The sequence below is a fragment of the Tiliqua scincoides genome, chromosome 11 (genome assembly GCF_035046505.1).
Source record: "Tiliqua scincoides isolate rTilSci1 chromosome 11, rTilSci1.hap2, whole genome shotgun sequence".
NCBI lineage: Eukaryota > Metazoa > Chordata > Lepidosauria > Squamata > Scincidae > Tiliqua > Tiliqua scincoides.
In genome coordinates, this window is record NC_089831.1 from 12807908 (window position 1) to 12823077 (window position 15170).

Consider the following 15170-nt stretch of genomic DNA (forward strand, 5'->3'; position numbering starts at 1 on the left):
TATATTGGGGGCTCCCTGATTGGGGGACTCTGAGGGCCACAAATGGCCCCTGGGCTGGGGTTTACCTACCCCTGATCTTGGCCACCATCTTGGCCACCTTTCTCCCCAAGCATCCTATGCGACATGTTCCATACTAACATGCGACATGTTACTAACATACTAACATTAGTATTATCTAAAATACTAATAGATAATAACATTTTAAAAGCCTGTAATAAAGCCAAAGAGCACCTGCAAATCTGTGAAACCTCAATCTGTCCATTAAAACCGCAGCAATCCATCCAACGAGAGGTTTTTGGCATGAGTCATGAGAGATGAGAGAGAACCCTGGAAAGAAAATCCCCAAATCGCTTGTAAATAAGTGCTGCTAGACCTGCATAATTACATACTGCTTAGAAATGATGTTCTGTCTGGGTGCCCTGATCTGTCAACAAGGTGCTGTGCGGTTTTTGTCAGCCTCGCACTGCGAAGACTTTGAAAGACAGCGCCACCTTGTGGCCCTCACCCTGAAACTTTCCTCTTACTGCAGGTGGTGGCTGAAGCACAGTATGGTGGAGTAGTGCGCCACAGGTCTCTTTCCTCTTCTCACAGCTGCACATGCTGACTGCTCAGTGCCACTGGGGAAGTTGCCATTATCTGCCAAAAGCTTTATTTAGCACTCTCACCCCAGGGGAGGATTGCTAACTGGGCAGAACATTATTATTTTATTATTGTGCTGTTGGCGTACTTGGAACATGTAGAGTGAAAAAGTTGGGTCCTTGCCCCCAAGGAGCCTACAGTGACACAAGGGTGACAACAGAGGAAGTGAAGGGAGAAGCAGGTGGGGTAAACAGCAGCATTTGGCACCAGAAGGCCTTGGCCTGGTCTTACTTCCCTCCCACTATTTGAAGGACCATCTCCTGCCATATATACCTGGCTAACCCCCAGAGTTATCCTCTTACATGTCTCCAAGTTTTTGGAGGCTTGTCTGGTCTGGCTCTGACACATGAAAGGGTTTTTGCTGGTTTTTGTCCAGCCTGTGGAACTCCCTGCCCCATGAAAAGAAATAGGTGCTATCTATTGTGGTGATCCACTACATGCTAAAGCTCCCCCCCATCAAAGCTTTGGTATCCCAAAGTGATAAGCTGTCATTTGTGCACTGTCTCCCTCTCCTACTTTCTTCAATATTTAGCCAATGCTTTTCTCCTATTGTGAAAATTCGTAAGAGTCGTGTGCAAAATGTACACATTGTTTTTTACAGTCAGACCCACTCTAGCTCACTGCAAGAGCAAGACTCAGCAATGGGGTCCTGGCAGCTGAAACTGTGGGGACCCCTGCTTTGCAGGGTTGGTGTGTAAAGTCTGCTCAAAGATAATACTCATGAAATGCTTTGCACACAGTTTGAAGTGGAATACAAGTGTTTGGTTATTGCACACATAAATTGACAGACTGCACACTGTTCTCTAGTATGGGGTGTTTCCATGGAGCCTGGTCTTGGCCCCATTGCTGTGCCCTCCCGTAGCACCAGCCCCAGAGAAAAGGTCACAGTGCTGCAAAGCTCCAAGCTATTTCTGGCCTAGCTGGGAGGAGAAGCCCCTAGTTGCTATTTTTTGCCAGTAGGCCTTGGCTAGAGGGCCTACACGCACCCTCTCTTAGCCTCTCGACTGGATGCCTGCAGTTGTCAGTTAGCTCCAGAGTAGGCCCTGATTGGCTGGAAGGGTTGGAATGTTGCAGTGGGGGGCAAGAGCAGTATAAAGGCCATGGGCATAGCCTCTCTGGGTGTCGGTGCTCCGGAGAGGGCTGCTGCTGTGTTTGTGCTGACCCCCTTGCTGAGGCCCGGTCTTTCAACCAGGGCAATGCCAACCCACCGGCTTGTGATCGTGCGGCACGGCGAGAGCACCTGGAACCAGGAGAACCGTTTCTGCGGCTGGTTCGACGCCGAGCTGAGCGAGAAGGGAAAGGATGAAGCCAAGCGTGGGGCCCAGGCCCTCAAGGACGCCAGCTATGAGTTCGACATCTGCTACACCTCGGTGCTGAAGAGGGCTATCCGCACTCTCTGGTATATCCTGGACGGCATTGACCAGATGTGGCTTCCTGTGGTGCGCACGTGGCGCCTGAATGAGCGCCACTACGGGGGTCTGACTGGCCTCAACAAGGCGGAGACCGCAGCCAAACACGGGGAGGAGCAGGTTAAGATCTGGAGGAGATCCTTTGACATCCCACCACCACCCATGGACGACAAGCACCCTTATAACCAGGTCATCAGCAAGGTCAGTGCCAGAATCTGGATTGGACCAGATACAAGGGAGGGCACCAGGATGCAGGTCTCTTGTTATCTGGTGTGCTCCCTGGGGCATTTGGTGGGCCGCTGTGAGATACAGGAAGCTGGACTAGATGGGCCTATGGCCTGATCCAGTGGGGCTGTTCTTATGTTCTTAAGTACAATTCCCAGGAAGCCTTGCAGGTCTCATGTTATCTGGTGTGCTCCCTGGGGCATTTGGTGGGCCACTGTGAGATACAGGAAGCTGGACTAGATAGGCCTTTGTCCTGATCCAGTGGGGCTGTTCTTATGTTAGACAGAATATCAGTGGAAACGTAGGACGCTGCCAAGTTGAGTCAGACCAATCTAGGTCAGAATTGCCAACACTGACTGGCAGTGTTTTCCTCTCCTACTTGGGGATGTCAGGGATTGAACCTGGAATTTTCTGATTACAGAGCAGGTGCCCTGCCACTGAACTGTGACTCCCTCCCTTGATCACCTGAGAACATTTATCTAGCATCCAGGCTGGCCCAAGACCTCCTGAGATTGCATGCCAAATGCTGACTCCTTTTACCTGATGATGTGCCAGTCTCTTCCAGTGGCGTGGCTGGGGGGGGGGTGCAGGCCACACCAGGTGATGTGCACAGTGGGCGGGTAACACCACTACTGGCCAAACTTTTTTAAATCTTGGTATTTTCAAATAGTACCATCATGTTATATGTAATTTCATGCGGAATGCAGTGAAACATGTGTTGAACTATCTCTATTCCAGCGGTTCTCAAACTATGGGTCGGGACCCACTTGGTGGGTCGTGATCCGATTTCTGGTGGGTCGCGGGAAGCTGGCGGCAGCCATCTTGGAAGATGGCAAAAGACCTAGGTGGCGCCATTTTGGAAGTGGGCAAAGCCTGGGCATCGCCATTTTAAGCTTACCGGCATTGAGACGTAACTAAGAGCGACTTGCACATGTGCAAAGAAAGCAGCGTGCCGCTTTCCCCCAGAAAGCATGCTGCTGCCTTCCAGCTGGACCTCCCTCTGCACTTGGAGGCTTCCCTCAGGGGGGCCAATCGCAGAGTGCAGGCTTGGATTGCAGGCAAAGAAGGACCAGGAGAGATGTGGATGAGCCAGCCAGGCTTCTCCCCACCAACCTTTGTCTGCTTGGCTGCCTTGATGGGATGGGCTGCCTTGGGGTTGCAAGGCAGAGCAGCTTCCCCTCTCCCCCCCCGCAGCTGGACTGGGCTGGAGAGTATAGGCGGACACCTGAACCCAGGGCTTGGGTGAGTAGAGGCAGACCCTTGTGATCTCCCTCTTGTGAGCCTGCCCCACTGCCGTTCTCATCCTCTGCATCACAACCTCTCTCCATCTCTGAAATCGCCTGGAAGCCATGATCCTTTCTTGCCCTGGCTAACATATCCTCTATTTATATCTTTGCTGGGGTGAGGGGGGATCCCTGGTTGCCTGGCTGCCAAGAGAGCAGCCGGGGGGGGGGGAGGAGGGAGGGCAAGCCTGGCATGTGGGGGGGAAGCACCCAGGGAGAGTGCTGCTCCTCCAGCCGCTTCCCTGATGTGCACCCTTCCCCTCTTCTTAGGCTGCAATTCTGTCTACTCTTACCTGGGAGTAAGCCCCATTGCCAATAATGGGAGTCAATTCTGAGTAGACGTGCTTAGGCTTGGGGGAGATGAGGGGAAGCGGCTTATCTTCCTTCTGAGGGGGATACTACTGTTTTTATTTCCCGTATTTACAAAAGCTCAAGCTACTTCTTGTACTGAGGTGCATGAGTAGGGTGCACTTGTTTCTGGCTAGTGCTCTTCACAGTATCAATAGCCACATCAATGTTTGTTAGTTTCAAGCGAAATACAAGAAGTAGCTTGAGATTCTGTAAATAAAGATGGAAATAAAAACAGTAGTAAATAAATACACAGATATTTTGTTCCAGATGTTTTATTTTTTGCTTGATAGCAATGGTAGTGAGGGCAGGGAGAATTGGAAGAAGCTTCTGAGCTGGAATACTGTCTCTTGTCATTTACAGTTTGAGTTTCTAGGCAAAAACATCCTGCCTGATGACATCACTTCCGGCTCTGACATCACAGTGATGTTGCTTCCTGCTTGATGATGTCATTTCTGGCTATGACATCACTTCCAGGTTGCTGACATCACTTCTGGTGGACCCCAGAGAGATTGTCATTCTCAGAAGGGGCTAAAAAGGGTGAGAACCACTGCTCTATTTGATTAAAAGTTATAGCTAAAAAAACCAGCGGGGTGGGGCAGTGGTGCATTGCCACGCCCACCACTGCTTGGGGCATTGCCACGCCCACTGCATGGAAGGAGGTCCATCCTGGGGGTGATAAGATGTCCTCCTGCACTGTGTGACACAAAACTAGCAATGCCACTGGTCTCTTCTCCTCTCACTCTCCAAAGTTCTAGCATCACTCCCCTCCACATTTCCTCCTCTATCTCTCTTCCTTTTCTCATCCAAGGAGTGGAAGAAGGAGGACAGGCAGTGGAGGCAAGTAGGCAGACAGAGACGGGTGCCTCCCCATCTGTTTCCTGAGGCAACTGCTTCAGTTGGCCTCATGCATGGGCCAGCCCTGTCTGGGGTAGAACTCTGGATATGAATATTGCTGTCAGAAAACATGGTTGTTTGATCAAAGAAAAGCTGCTGTAGTATAGTGGTTAAGAGACTGAGATGTGAATCAGGACTTCCCCCAGTATGACTCGCCTCTACCATGAACTCACTAGATGGCCCTAGGCAAGCTATTCCCCTCTTAGCCTCACTGCACAAAACTATGCAGGTCTACTTGGAAGTTAATCCCTTTGAGTTAAGTGGGTCTCACTCCCAGGTAACTGTTTATAGAATTGCAGCCTCAATCTTCCCTATCTGTAAAATGGGGACAATAACAATTACTTTCTTTACAAGGTTGTTGTAGGGACCCCATTAACATAATGCATGTGAAACATTTTGAGCACCTAGCGAGTGTTATACAGATTCTCAATAGCATTATTATCAATAGGGTCCAAAACATACTGTGAGATGCTGGTTAGCAAGGAGGGAAAGATCCTTTGGGTTGCCCTGCTTCTTCTGCTCACCACCACAGAACCCACCAATTTGCTGTTTTCATTCCAGCTATTATGCTTCATATTTGAAGCTGCCTCCTGAGTCAGACCTTTGATCCATCTAGATCAGGGGTCTCCAAACCCCGGCCCGGGGGCCAGATGCGGCCCACAGCAAGCCTCTTTCCGGCCCGCAGCCAACCTCTTGTCCCTGAAAGGCTCTGGCCCACTCAATGGAACGTGAACAGAACTGTGCTCTCATTGTGTCTGGAGGGTGTTCTGAGGGCCAGAGAAGATGAATGAATGAGCCCATTCGTTCATTTATTCACTCATCTAAGTTCCATCTCTAATTTAATTACTTAAATTTTATATTTAAATTTGTTTTTTCTGGCCCTCCACACCACACCAGATATTTGATGTGGCCCTCTGGCCAAAAAGTTTGGAGATGGCTGATCTAGATTAATGTTGTCAACTTTGACTGGCCGTATCTCTGCAGGGGACTTCACTTGCAACCTTTGGCAGGCCAAATAGATGGTGTTCTCGGGGGCTGCAGTCCTGATCCTCCCACTTGACCATCTCAGGTCACAGCTTCCTAAGTATCAGTTGGCTCACCAGGATAGCTTTTGGTGACAACCAACCATTGGTTGCTGGAAACCTACCCAGGCTTGCCTTCTGTCAAAACATCATGTGGTGCTTTCATCTTGCTGATCCAGTGACTGCGGAGATTTCCCTCCCAATGTTGGCTTTTCCTCTTTCTACTAATGAATGCAACTCTGGCTTGCAAACCTGATGGTGCAGGTTCCAATTGGAGCAGCTGCCATTTTTAACTGTTCCAATGGTGGATCCAGGCAACTGGAAACTCTAGAGCAGTCATTTTCAACTGGTGTGCTGCAAAAAGTCTGCAGGTATGCTGTGGAAGTTCAGAGCACAGTGGTTGAAAATAGCTGAAAATCTCTTCCAAATTCTGCCGCTAATTTTTCAGGGCAACTGGCTGTAGTAATGAATTGTCTGCCAGTGGCCCTAAAAGCAGAACTGTAGAACTGGGAAGAGTCTCCAAGAAGTGGCATCACAAGAGATGACCATAGAGGTCGGTGTTCTGTGAGAAGGAAAACACTGAAAATTGCTGGGCTGGAGCAACCATTGAAAAAGTTGGCTATGTGGCACCTACAGCAGTATGGAAAAATGGCCATGTGGTCAAGCCCAAAGTTGCTCTTCATTCCCTTCCCAGATCTCTTACTGGCTGAAAAAGGGTGGAAAGTCTGAGATTAAACCTCTGATCAGAGATGACCACTATATATAGTTGCAGGCACCCCCACAGTAAGGGTTTTTAATGTCTCTTGCATGACTTCTTGTCATCCAACTCTCATAGCATCCGGCTGGCAAGGATCTGTATAGTTTCTCCTCCTAGGCTTCCACTTCCTGCCCCTGCAACTTGGATGCCCAGCCCCTTCAGTTCATCCTGTTATTAAGCTGGGCTCCTTCCTGCAACTGCTATGGGTATAACCATTATCTCTTCTTTGCACCGTCCAGGAAAGGCGCTATGCTGGCTTGAAGGCTGGAGAGCTACCTACATGCGAGAGCCTCAAAGACACCATTGCTCGTGCCCTCCCCTTCTGGAATGATGAGATTGCACCACAGATCAAAGCTGGCAAGAGGGTACTTATTGCTGCCCATGGCAACAGCCTCCGGGGGATTGTCAAGCACTTGGAAGGTAAAGGCCTCGTATCACCTGCCAATCAACACGAGTGAACCCTCCCTTCTCCCTGTCTCATAGCTGCACAGTTTATGTGTCCTGAAACAGCACATTCATTTGTGTTCTTCCTGAAGACAGGGCTTGGTGACTTCCCAAAAACACAAAGTAAGGGGAGAAATTGCCATTGCCTCCTTTAAATCTCAGCTTTTATGTTAAAAAGAAAACAGAAAACTCAAGTTACTGGTCCTTAATCTTACAAAGATACACTTGGGGAATATTTGGTGATGTCACAGAAGCCTCAGTGCCCTGCAAAGATCAAATGCGTTTACACTACATGTGCGTGATGCATTCTGATCTTATATACATTTCCCGGTCATGGAATTTGAGTTAGCTTGGTGCAGAATTGTGACTGTGTTCCTTTTTTTAAATCTATTGTTGAGTGCATGCAATCTTCAGGAGCTCATGAAGCTCATTCATTCTGATCCAGGAAGTGGTCTGTTCAGTGAAGGTGCTCTAGGGCAGGGGTACGGCTCAAGTCCCCCCACCTCCCTTACACCGCATTCAGTTTTTTAGGCCCAATAGGCTGACTTGGCTGGCAGGGATGCTTGTGGGGTTATCTGCGAGGCCAAAAGTCTAGAGCAGATCTCCAGGCTCTGACCACGGCAAGAAGCAATATCACTTACAGCTGACCTTTCAGGAGGGCTGAATGCCAGGCCTGTGGCTCCCCAGCTATGCACCTCGTCTCCTTCCCACTTGAACCTTTACGACGTCTGCCTGCCTCTTGGAAAATCCAATAGCCTCTGCAGCATTTTTCTGAACGTTGCTGAGGTCCCCATTGGCTTTTTTTGCAAGATGTAATGATCAGCAGGGAGCATATGCTCTGTCTCAAAAACCTGGACCATCCCCGACACTCTAGCCCACCACTCTCCCCTGCACTTCCTCTTCTGCTCCATCTTCCTCTTCCTTTTCAAATACAGGAAAAGAGGAGTGAGCAGGCAGACATCCATGCCACCCACTGGTCCTCTGCCTGAGGTCTCCTGGACAATCACTACTGTCAGTCCAGTTGTATTGGTTGGGAAGTGGTAGCCGTCCACATGTAGTTTGTTGGCTTCAGTAGGCCCTGGGAGTGCTTATGAACAAGCCTGAATCCTCAGCAGCTGACAGAGGAGCCTGGTGCTCTGTGACCTGCGGGCGGCTGAAGGTTGCGTTGCTATTTCCAGTCTGGAGTTGCGTTACAAGACTTAAGAGGCGCTGCCTATTCCCATGCTTGGCTACTTGCATCTCTCTCTTCGGCCCTGAAGCTGGTAGCCTTTCCACCCCAGGATTCTGTTTCTGTGGCCTTTGTGAATGAGCTTGTCCCAAAAGGTCATGGGCATTCCAAGGGGGCTCCTTGCAATATAGGAGGAAGAGAGAGTTGCAGGCATGAGCTAGTGGAGAGCAGAGCATTTGCAGTGGTATCTTCTGGTAGCCACCAAACCTGCCTCCACTGCTACCTCTTTATCGTTTGTTTATTCACATTTTCATACCTCCCTTCCTCCAAGGACTTCAGGGTGATGTATATACTTCTTCTCCTCCTTTTGTCCTCACAACAACCCTGTGAAGGTAGGTGAGGCTGAGAGAGAGAGAGTGACTGGCCCAAGGGGGGCTTCATAAGTGGGGATTTGAACCTGGATCTCCCAGGTCTAAGTTCAACTCCGGAACCACTACACCATTCTGGCTCTCTATGTGGCTATACACCATAAATATTGAATGTATGAACCTGCTGCGCATGGAGATGGCCTTCATCTGTCTAACTCAGCATAGCCAGCACTGATTGACAGCAGTTTTCCTGAAGATGCCAAAGATTGAACCTGGGACCTTCTGCATGCAAGCAGGGACTCTTCTCCTGATCTAAGGCCTTATACTGTGGGCTGCACAGTCAGTGCCCTTGCCGTCAGTGGCATCACTAGGGTTTGCACCACCCAGTGCAGTAGGCCTCACATCACCCCCATGACGGACCTCCTCCCATGCAGTGCGCGGGGCAATGCCTGGGGCAGTGAGATTGGTGATGTACCATTGCCCTGTCTACACTGGATTTTTGGCTATATCCTTTGATAGAATAGAGATATCTCAACGCGGTTTGTTTCATTGCATTCCGCATGAAATTGCGTATGGAATGATATATAACATGATGGTATTATTTGAAAATACCAAGATTTTGGCTAGTAGTGGTGTCACTCCCCCCGCCCCGGTGTGGCCCACAACCCCATAGCGACACTACTGCTTGCCATAAGGAAAAAAAATGTGTGCATCATTTCTGATACTGCACAGATCTTTTTCACTCACTTACACAGAAATTGGCCCCCCACTCTGGACATTCTAAAAAAGAGGCCTGTGGCATCTTGAAGGCTTGAAACATTGACTGATGCAAAAATGAAGTGATCACACAAGGATAATTGCCATGATTACCAGTTACTGCTCTTATGAATGTTCATTGTGCTTTCCTTGTATAGATTTCAGCTTTTCAGAGAGATGTCACAAATGTCACTGTAGTTTTGTACAGCCTATCATTGTACTCTTTGTCTCTGTGCATGCAGGGATGTACTGTATGCAGAACAAAACATCATACATCTCATGAAGCAGTCTCTCTTCCACCAAAGTGCTTCTCCCAAGGTCAATTACTCTCTATGATCTTTTACTGAGAAGTACGCCCCAGTGAGTTCAAGTGGGCTTACTCCCGGGTTAGATATGCATAGGACTATAGCCTTGGGAGTCAAATTAGACATTTCTGTAAATCAGTGGTTCCCAACCTTTAGAAGCTTGTGGACCACTGAGGCAATAATCGGAATTGCTGTGGACCGCATGCTGCTGCGGGTGGTCTGGTCTCTACCCTGGTGGTCCGTCTCCCAAGCACCCATGGACTAACAAAAAGAAGGGACAATGGATCACCCATAGCTACAGCTGACACTTCAGTGACTGTGGGCAGTCCATTCTCTGCCCTCTTTGGTGGTCCATAGGAGATGGCTTGCTCAGGGAAACACTGGAAGTGATCAAAGGTGATTTTTTTCCCTTGCGGACCACTTCTCAGGGTCTTGCGGATGACCTGTGATCCACGGACCACAGGTTGGGAATCAGTGCTGTAAATGCATCTGCTGACTCTGCATTTCTCTGTTTTTATTTGTAAACAGCCCATGCAAGGATATATGAATCAAATTGGAACTAAGATGGGGGGTAGTGAGGTGTAAACTTTTTGTGGTTCCACAGGCAATGGCTCACAGGCACTAGTAGGTCCTGGGCTAGCCGTGGTTCAGATCTGGCACTATCTTTAACGACTGCAGCAGTTTTTGCATAACTCTGTAATAGTCCCTCCTTTGCTCAGTCCAATCTGCTCCACCCTAACAACATAAGCCCCACTGTTGCTGTTTGGTTTTATTACGGTCACCGACCAACATAAAAATAACAATACATTCATGAGCCCCACTGGATCAGTCCAAAGGCCTATCTAGTCCAACTTCCTGTATCTCACAGTCGCCCACCAGATGCCTCAGGAAGCACACAAAAGAGACCTGCATCCTGGTGCCCTCCCTTGCCTCTGGCATTCTGAGGTAGTCCACTTCTAAAATCAGGAGATTGCATGTTCCCATCATGGCTTGTGATTGACTTTTCTTTCAGAAATTGGTCCAAACCCTTTTAAAGGCATCTAGGCCAGATGCCATCACCACATCCTGTGGCAAGGAGTTCCACAGACTAATTACCTGCTGGCTAAAGAAATGTTTTCTGTTGTCTGTCCTAACTCTTCCGACACTCAATTTTAGTGGACGCCCCCTGGTTCTGGTGTTGTGTAAGAGGAAAAAGAACATCCCTCTATCCACTCTTATCCATCCCCTGCATAATTTTATATGTCTCAATTATATCCGCACTTGCAGGGATGTCCGATGCAGCCATCATGGAGCTCAACCTCCCCACTGGAATTCCCATTGTGTATGAGCTGGATGACAACTTGAAGCCTACTAAACCCATGCAGTTCTTGGGTGACGAGGAGACCGTCCGGAAGGCCATGGAGGCTGTGGCAGCCCAGGGCAAGGTCAAAAAGTGAGAGGGAACAGACAGTGAAATAAAGTGTTTGAAAAATCCCACTTGAGTAAGTGTGATCTGTCAATGGGGACCTGAATCCAGTAAGTGGTGGAGGAGGTGATGTTCAATTTTGGGCATAGGTCCTTATTGCTACCAGAGGATCGTAAGTTCCATCTTGCAAGATACACTTTACTTGAGCTCAAAGTAACACAAGTATCTATCTTGGGGTCAAAACCTTAAAATAAGATTGGAAGGATATTTTACTATATCCTTAGCAAGGATCCAGAGCAAGCATGGACTTTGCTGGAGAAAGTAATTAGGCAGAACAAAGCTGGAGATAGAAACGTGTACAGTATCTGGGTTTATTAATGCATAATAATACCATCATGTTATATATCAGTCATGCGCATGTGTGATTTCATGCGGAATGCAGTGAAACTGCGTTGAAATATCTCTATTCTATCAAAAGTTATAGCTAAAAAACCAGCGGGGGGGGGGGGGCCAAGCAATAGAACATCACCACACCCACCACTGGGGCACTGCCCCACCCACTGCATGGGAGGAGGTCCATCTTAGGGGTGACATGCTCCCTCCGGCACTGGGTGACCCAAATCCTAGTGACGCCACTGCTCTTAAAAATTAAAACAAAGTAAAGAATCTGTCACCTTGACCTTCTTAGATAAGACCTTTTAGCAGGCTTCTACATTCCTAAGGGGGGCGTTATGATAAGGCATTCCTGTTCTCAAAGCAAAAATTCATGACCATTGGTGTGTGGGTCTCACCTGCCTACAGGGAGGGGGGGTTACATGCAGGCAAGATGGAGTTTGAGATTTGCATCTTTTAACACAGGGAAAGGCCTGAGCAAAAGGCAAATACAACTTAATTAAAGCAAAAATTCATTTATCAACTCAACTCAAACCTTTATTAGGCATAGAATTCATTTATCACCATCACTTTCTCTCCCCACCACTGTGCCTTTCTTGTCTTAATTGGGTATACATGTGGATCAGGCCAAGGGCTCATTTAGTCCAGCCTCCTTTATCTCACAGTGGCCCACCAGATGCCTCTGGGAGCACATAAGACAGCAAGAGACCTACATCCTGTTGTCACTCCCTTTTGTCTGGCATTCAGAGCCAGGAAGTTGCATATGCTCATGGCTTGTAACCGGTGATGGACTTTTCTTCCATAATCTGTCCAACCCTCTTTTAAAAACATCTAGGCCAGATGCCTAGACAAAGTTCCAAACAACACAGTCCTGGAACGTGCTGGAATCCCTAGCATGTATTCACTGCTGAAACAGAGACGCCTGCGTTGGCTCGGTCATGTCGTGAGAATGGATGATGGCCGGATCCCAAAGGATCTCCTCTATGGAGAACTCGTGCAAGGAAAGCGCCCTACAGGTAGACCACAGCTGCGATACAAGGACATCTGCAAGAGGGATCTGAAGGCCTTAGGGATGGACCTCAACAAGTGGGAAACCCTGGCCTCTGAGCGGCCCGCTTGGAGGCAGGCTGTGCAGCATGGCCTTTCCCCGTTTGAAGAGACACTTTGCCAAGTCTGAGGCTAAGAGGCAAAGAAGGAAGGCCCATAGCCAGGGAGATAGACCAGGGACAGACTGCACTTGCTCCCGGTGTGGAAGGGATTGTCACTCCCGGATTGGCCTTTTCAGCCACACTAGACGCTGTGCCAGAACCACCTTTCAGAGTCTTTCGAGTCTTTCATAGTTAATACCATAGTCTTTCGAGACTGAAGGTTGCCAATACAAAGGCCAGATGCCATCACTAAATCCTGTGGAGTGATGGCAAGGAGTTCCACAGATTGAATTGGTGCTGGGTAAAGAAATTGGCTTTTTGTTGTTGTTGTTTTGGTCTAGTTTTCATAGTATATCCAAAGTGTCACAGGAGCATACCTTTGTGAAATTACCATGTACCTGTTAATGATGGGAGTAAGGTTGAAAATTGGTCATTAGTGTACATAGGTGTTCTGGACTGATACATATCAGCTTTTAAAAGAAATTCTCCCAGGCCCACTAAAATGTTAAGAATTACTGGTCAATGTCAACTGTCACTCTGAGTTTCTGAGCTTAATTGCACTTAGCTGTCATAGAAAAGGTTTGACCATTTCCTGCAATGATACTACAACCTGAGTGTGCCAAGCACTTTGCCTGCATGATGTAGTCACTAAAACAACCCTGTAAGTACATTATCCCCATACCATAGATGGAAGGACTGAGTGAGAGTGGCTTGCCTAAGGCCACCTGTGTACGTAGTGCTCTACACAGAACAGCACCGTGCCCCAAGGGGCTTCCAATCTAGATAGACACAACAGAGGAAGCAGAAGGAAGTAGATGTGATTGTCTCTGTTGCATGTAATGAAGCATATTTACAGTGGGGGGGGGGAGGATTGTTGTGCCAAAGTCTGATGACTCAAAACGGCATGGGAAGGAAGTGAGAGGGGAGGCATTATGGAGATGTTCCAGGAGGCAGTTCCAAGCATCAGAGGCAACAAGGGGAAAAAGGTGCCATCATTTCAACAAGCAGGAAACTGTACAGTATATGCCAGGGGTGGCCAAACAGGCTAATGAGTAATGTTCAGCTCTCAGAAAGATGTCGGCCGAGCTCCTTTTTTTTGCATCAGTTAATATAAAATGTGAATCATAAATGTTCAAGCTTTATAATTATGTAACCAGGTATAAACTGGATTAAAACAGCGCCCACTGGATTAAAACATAAGTTTAATGTTCGGGGTGAGTAAATATACGTAAGAATGTAAATGCTACGTCAGTATTGTGGCTCTCAAACATCTCTGTAGCATAGCTCTCAAAGATCTGAAGTTTATAGTTGGTGGTTCTTAGGTTAAGTAAGTTGTCCACCCCTGGTCTATGCGTATTTGTTCCTTAACATGCTTAGCATGTAAAGATTTGGCAATGCTTTCCTCTGCTTCACTGTTATTATATCCAGTAATTATGATGGCATTTAGGGCTCTTGTCAAGAATTAACCGCTCTGGAGGGGTATGTGAAGCCGGAGGCCATGCTCTATTCCCACCTGTGCTCTGTTTTTGAATTTCTTCCACCTCCTGTTGCCTTTTATCAGCATGATGGCTTTTCAGCTGGCTGCTATTACATAGTAAAACTTTCTGTCTTTTGGTCACCATGGATACAACAGAGACTAACATTTGGAAGGCTATTGTGGAGTTAATCATGCATTTTGGCCATTAACATTAAAGAAGATTTTTCTCAAAATCCCCAAAAGGTGAAATTTTTTAAAAAAATAGTAATGGCAAAAATCTTTTAACTTGCCTTTCAGTATCTCTGTGTCCCCGTCCCTCTCCCTCCCTCCCCCCCGCACAGGGCTGGCCCATGCATAAGGCCAACTGAAGTGCTCACCTCAGGTTGGTAGGGGAAGCCCATCTCTGCCTACCTCCTTGCTTCACTGTTGCTCCTTCTTGGATTGGAAAAAGAAAGAAGGGGAGAGAGGACGTGGAGAAGGGGACAGTGATGAGCTAGAATAGTGGTTCATTCCCAAACTTTTAAGCACCAGAACCCACTTTTTAAAACGGCACTCTCTCGAGACCCACCTAGGTTTGCCAGACTTTAAAGAAGGAGATCTAGAAGAAAATTTTTATTTGTTTATAAGTAATACTATCCAGAAAAAAGACCTTCAGACATTGATCTCCCTATATTTACACATGCTTGCAAACTGCAGAAGTTGAGCTCTTTGCAGGGTAGTTACCAGCTATAGCAGGGGTGTCCAAACATTTTGGCAGGAGGGCCACATCATCTCTCAGACACTGTGTCGGGGGCTGGGGAAAAAAGAATTAATTTTCATTTAAAATTTGAATAAATTTATATAAATGAATTTATTAGAGATTGAATTTATATGAATGAATGAAGGTCTTGCAGTAGCTCAAGGCCTATAAAAGGCCTTGCACAAAGCAAGGCCAGCCTTTCCTTCACTGCCACTGCTGCATCACAGACATGAAATAGCAAGTAGTGGAGGGAGCCCTCATCCCACAGCTCAGGTGAGAGGTCAGACAGTCGTCCTCATGCTGAGAGCAGATGCATTGGGCCAGCACAGGCTCCAGCAAGTCTCCGGAGGGCCAGAGGCTCATTGGAGACTGGGGGCTCCCCGAGGG

The 15170-nt window shown here is 47.8% G+C and overlaps 1 protein-coding gene across 1 annotated transcript; it reads left to right on the forward strand.

The window, feature by feature from the left end:
* The first annotated feature begins 1748 nt into the window (after positions 1–1748).
* On the forward strand, positions 1749–11094 carry PGAM2 (phosphoglycerate mutase 2). Its single transcript, XM_066639550.1, has 3 exons — positions 1749–2249; positions 6820–7000; positions 10888–11094. Exons 1-3 carry the CDS (start codon positions 1836–1838, stop codon positions 11055–11057), a joined length of 765 nt encoding a protein of 254 aa, XP_066495647.1. The 5' UTR covers positions 1749–1835; the 3' UTR covers positions 11058–11094.
* Positions 11095–15170: the final 4076 nt, after the last annotated feature.

Bases quoted from the DNA above. Each gene is read 5' to 3' on its own strand.
- PGAM2 (XM_066639550.1), top strand. From the start codon at position 1,836: ATGCCAACCCACCGGCTTGTGATCGTGCGGCACGGCGAGAGCACCTGG. The intron at 2,250-6,819 runs GTCAGTGCCAGA...TGCACCGTCCAG, and splicing joins ATAACCAGGTCATCAGCAAG to GAAAGGCGCTATGCTGGCTT. The intron at 7,001-10,887 runs GTAAAGGCCTCG...CCGCACTTGCAG, and splicing joins GATTGTCAAGCACTTGGAAG to GGATGTCCGATGCAGCCATC.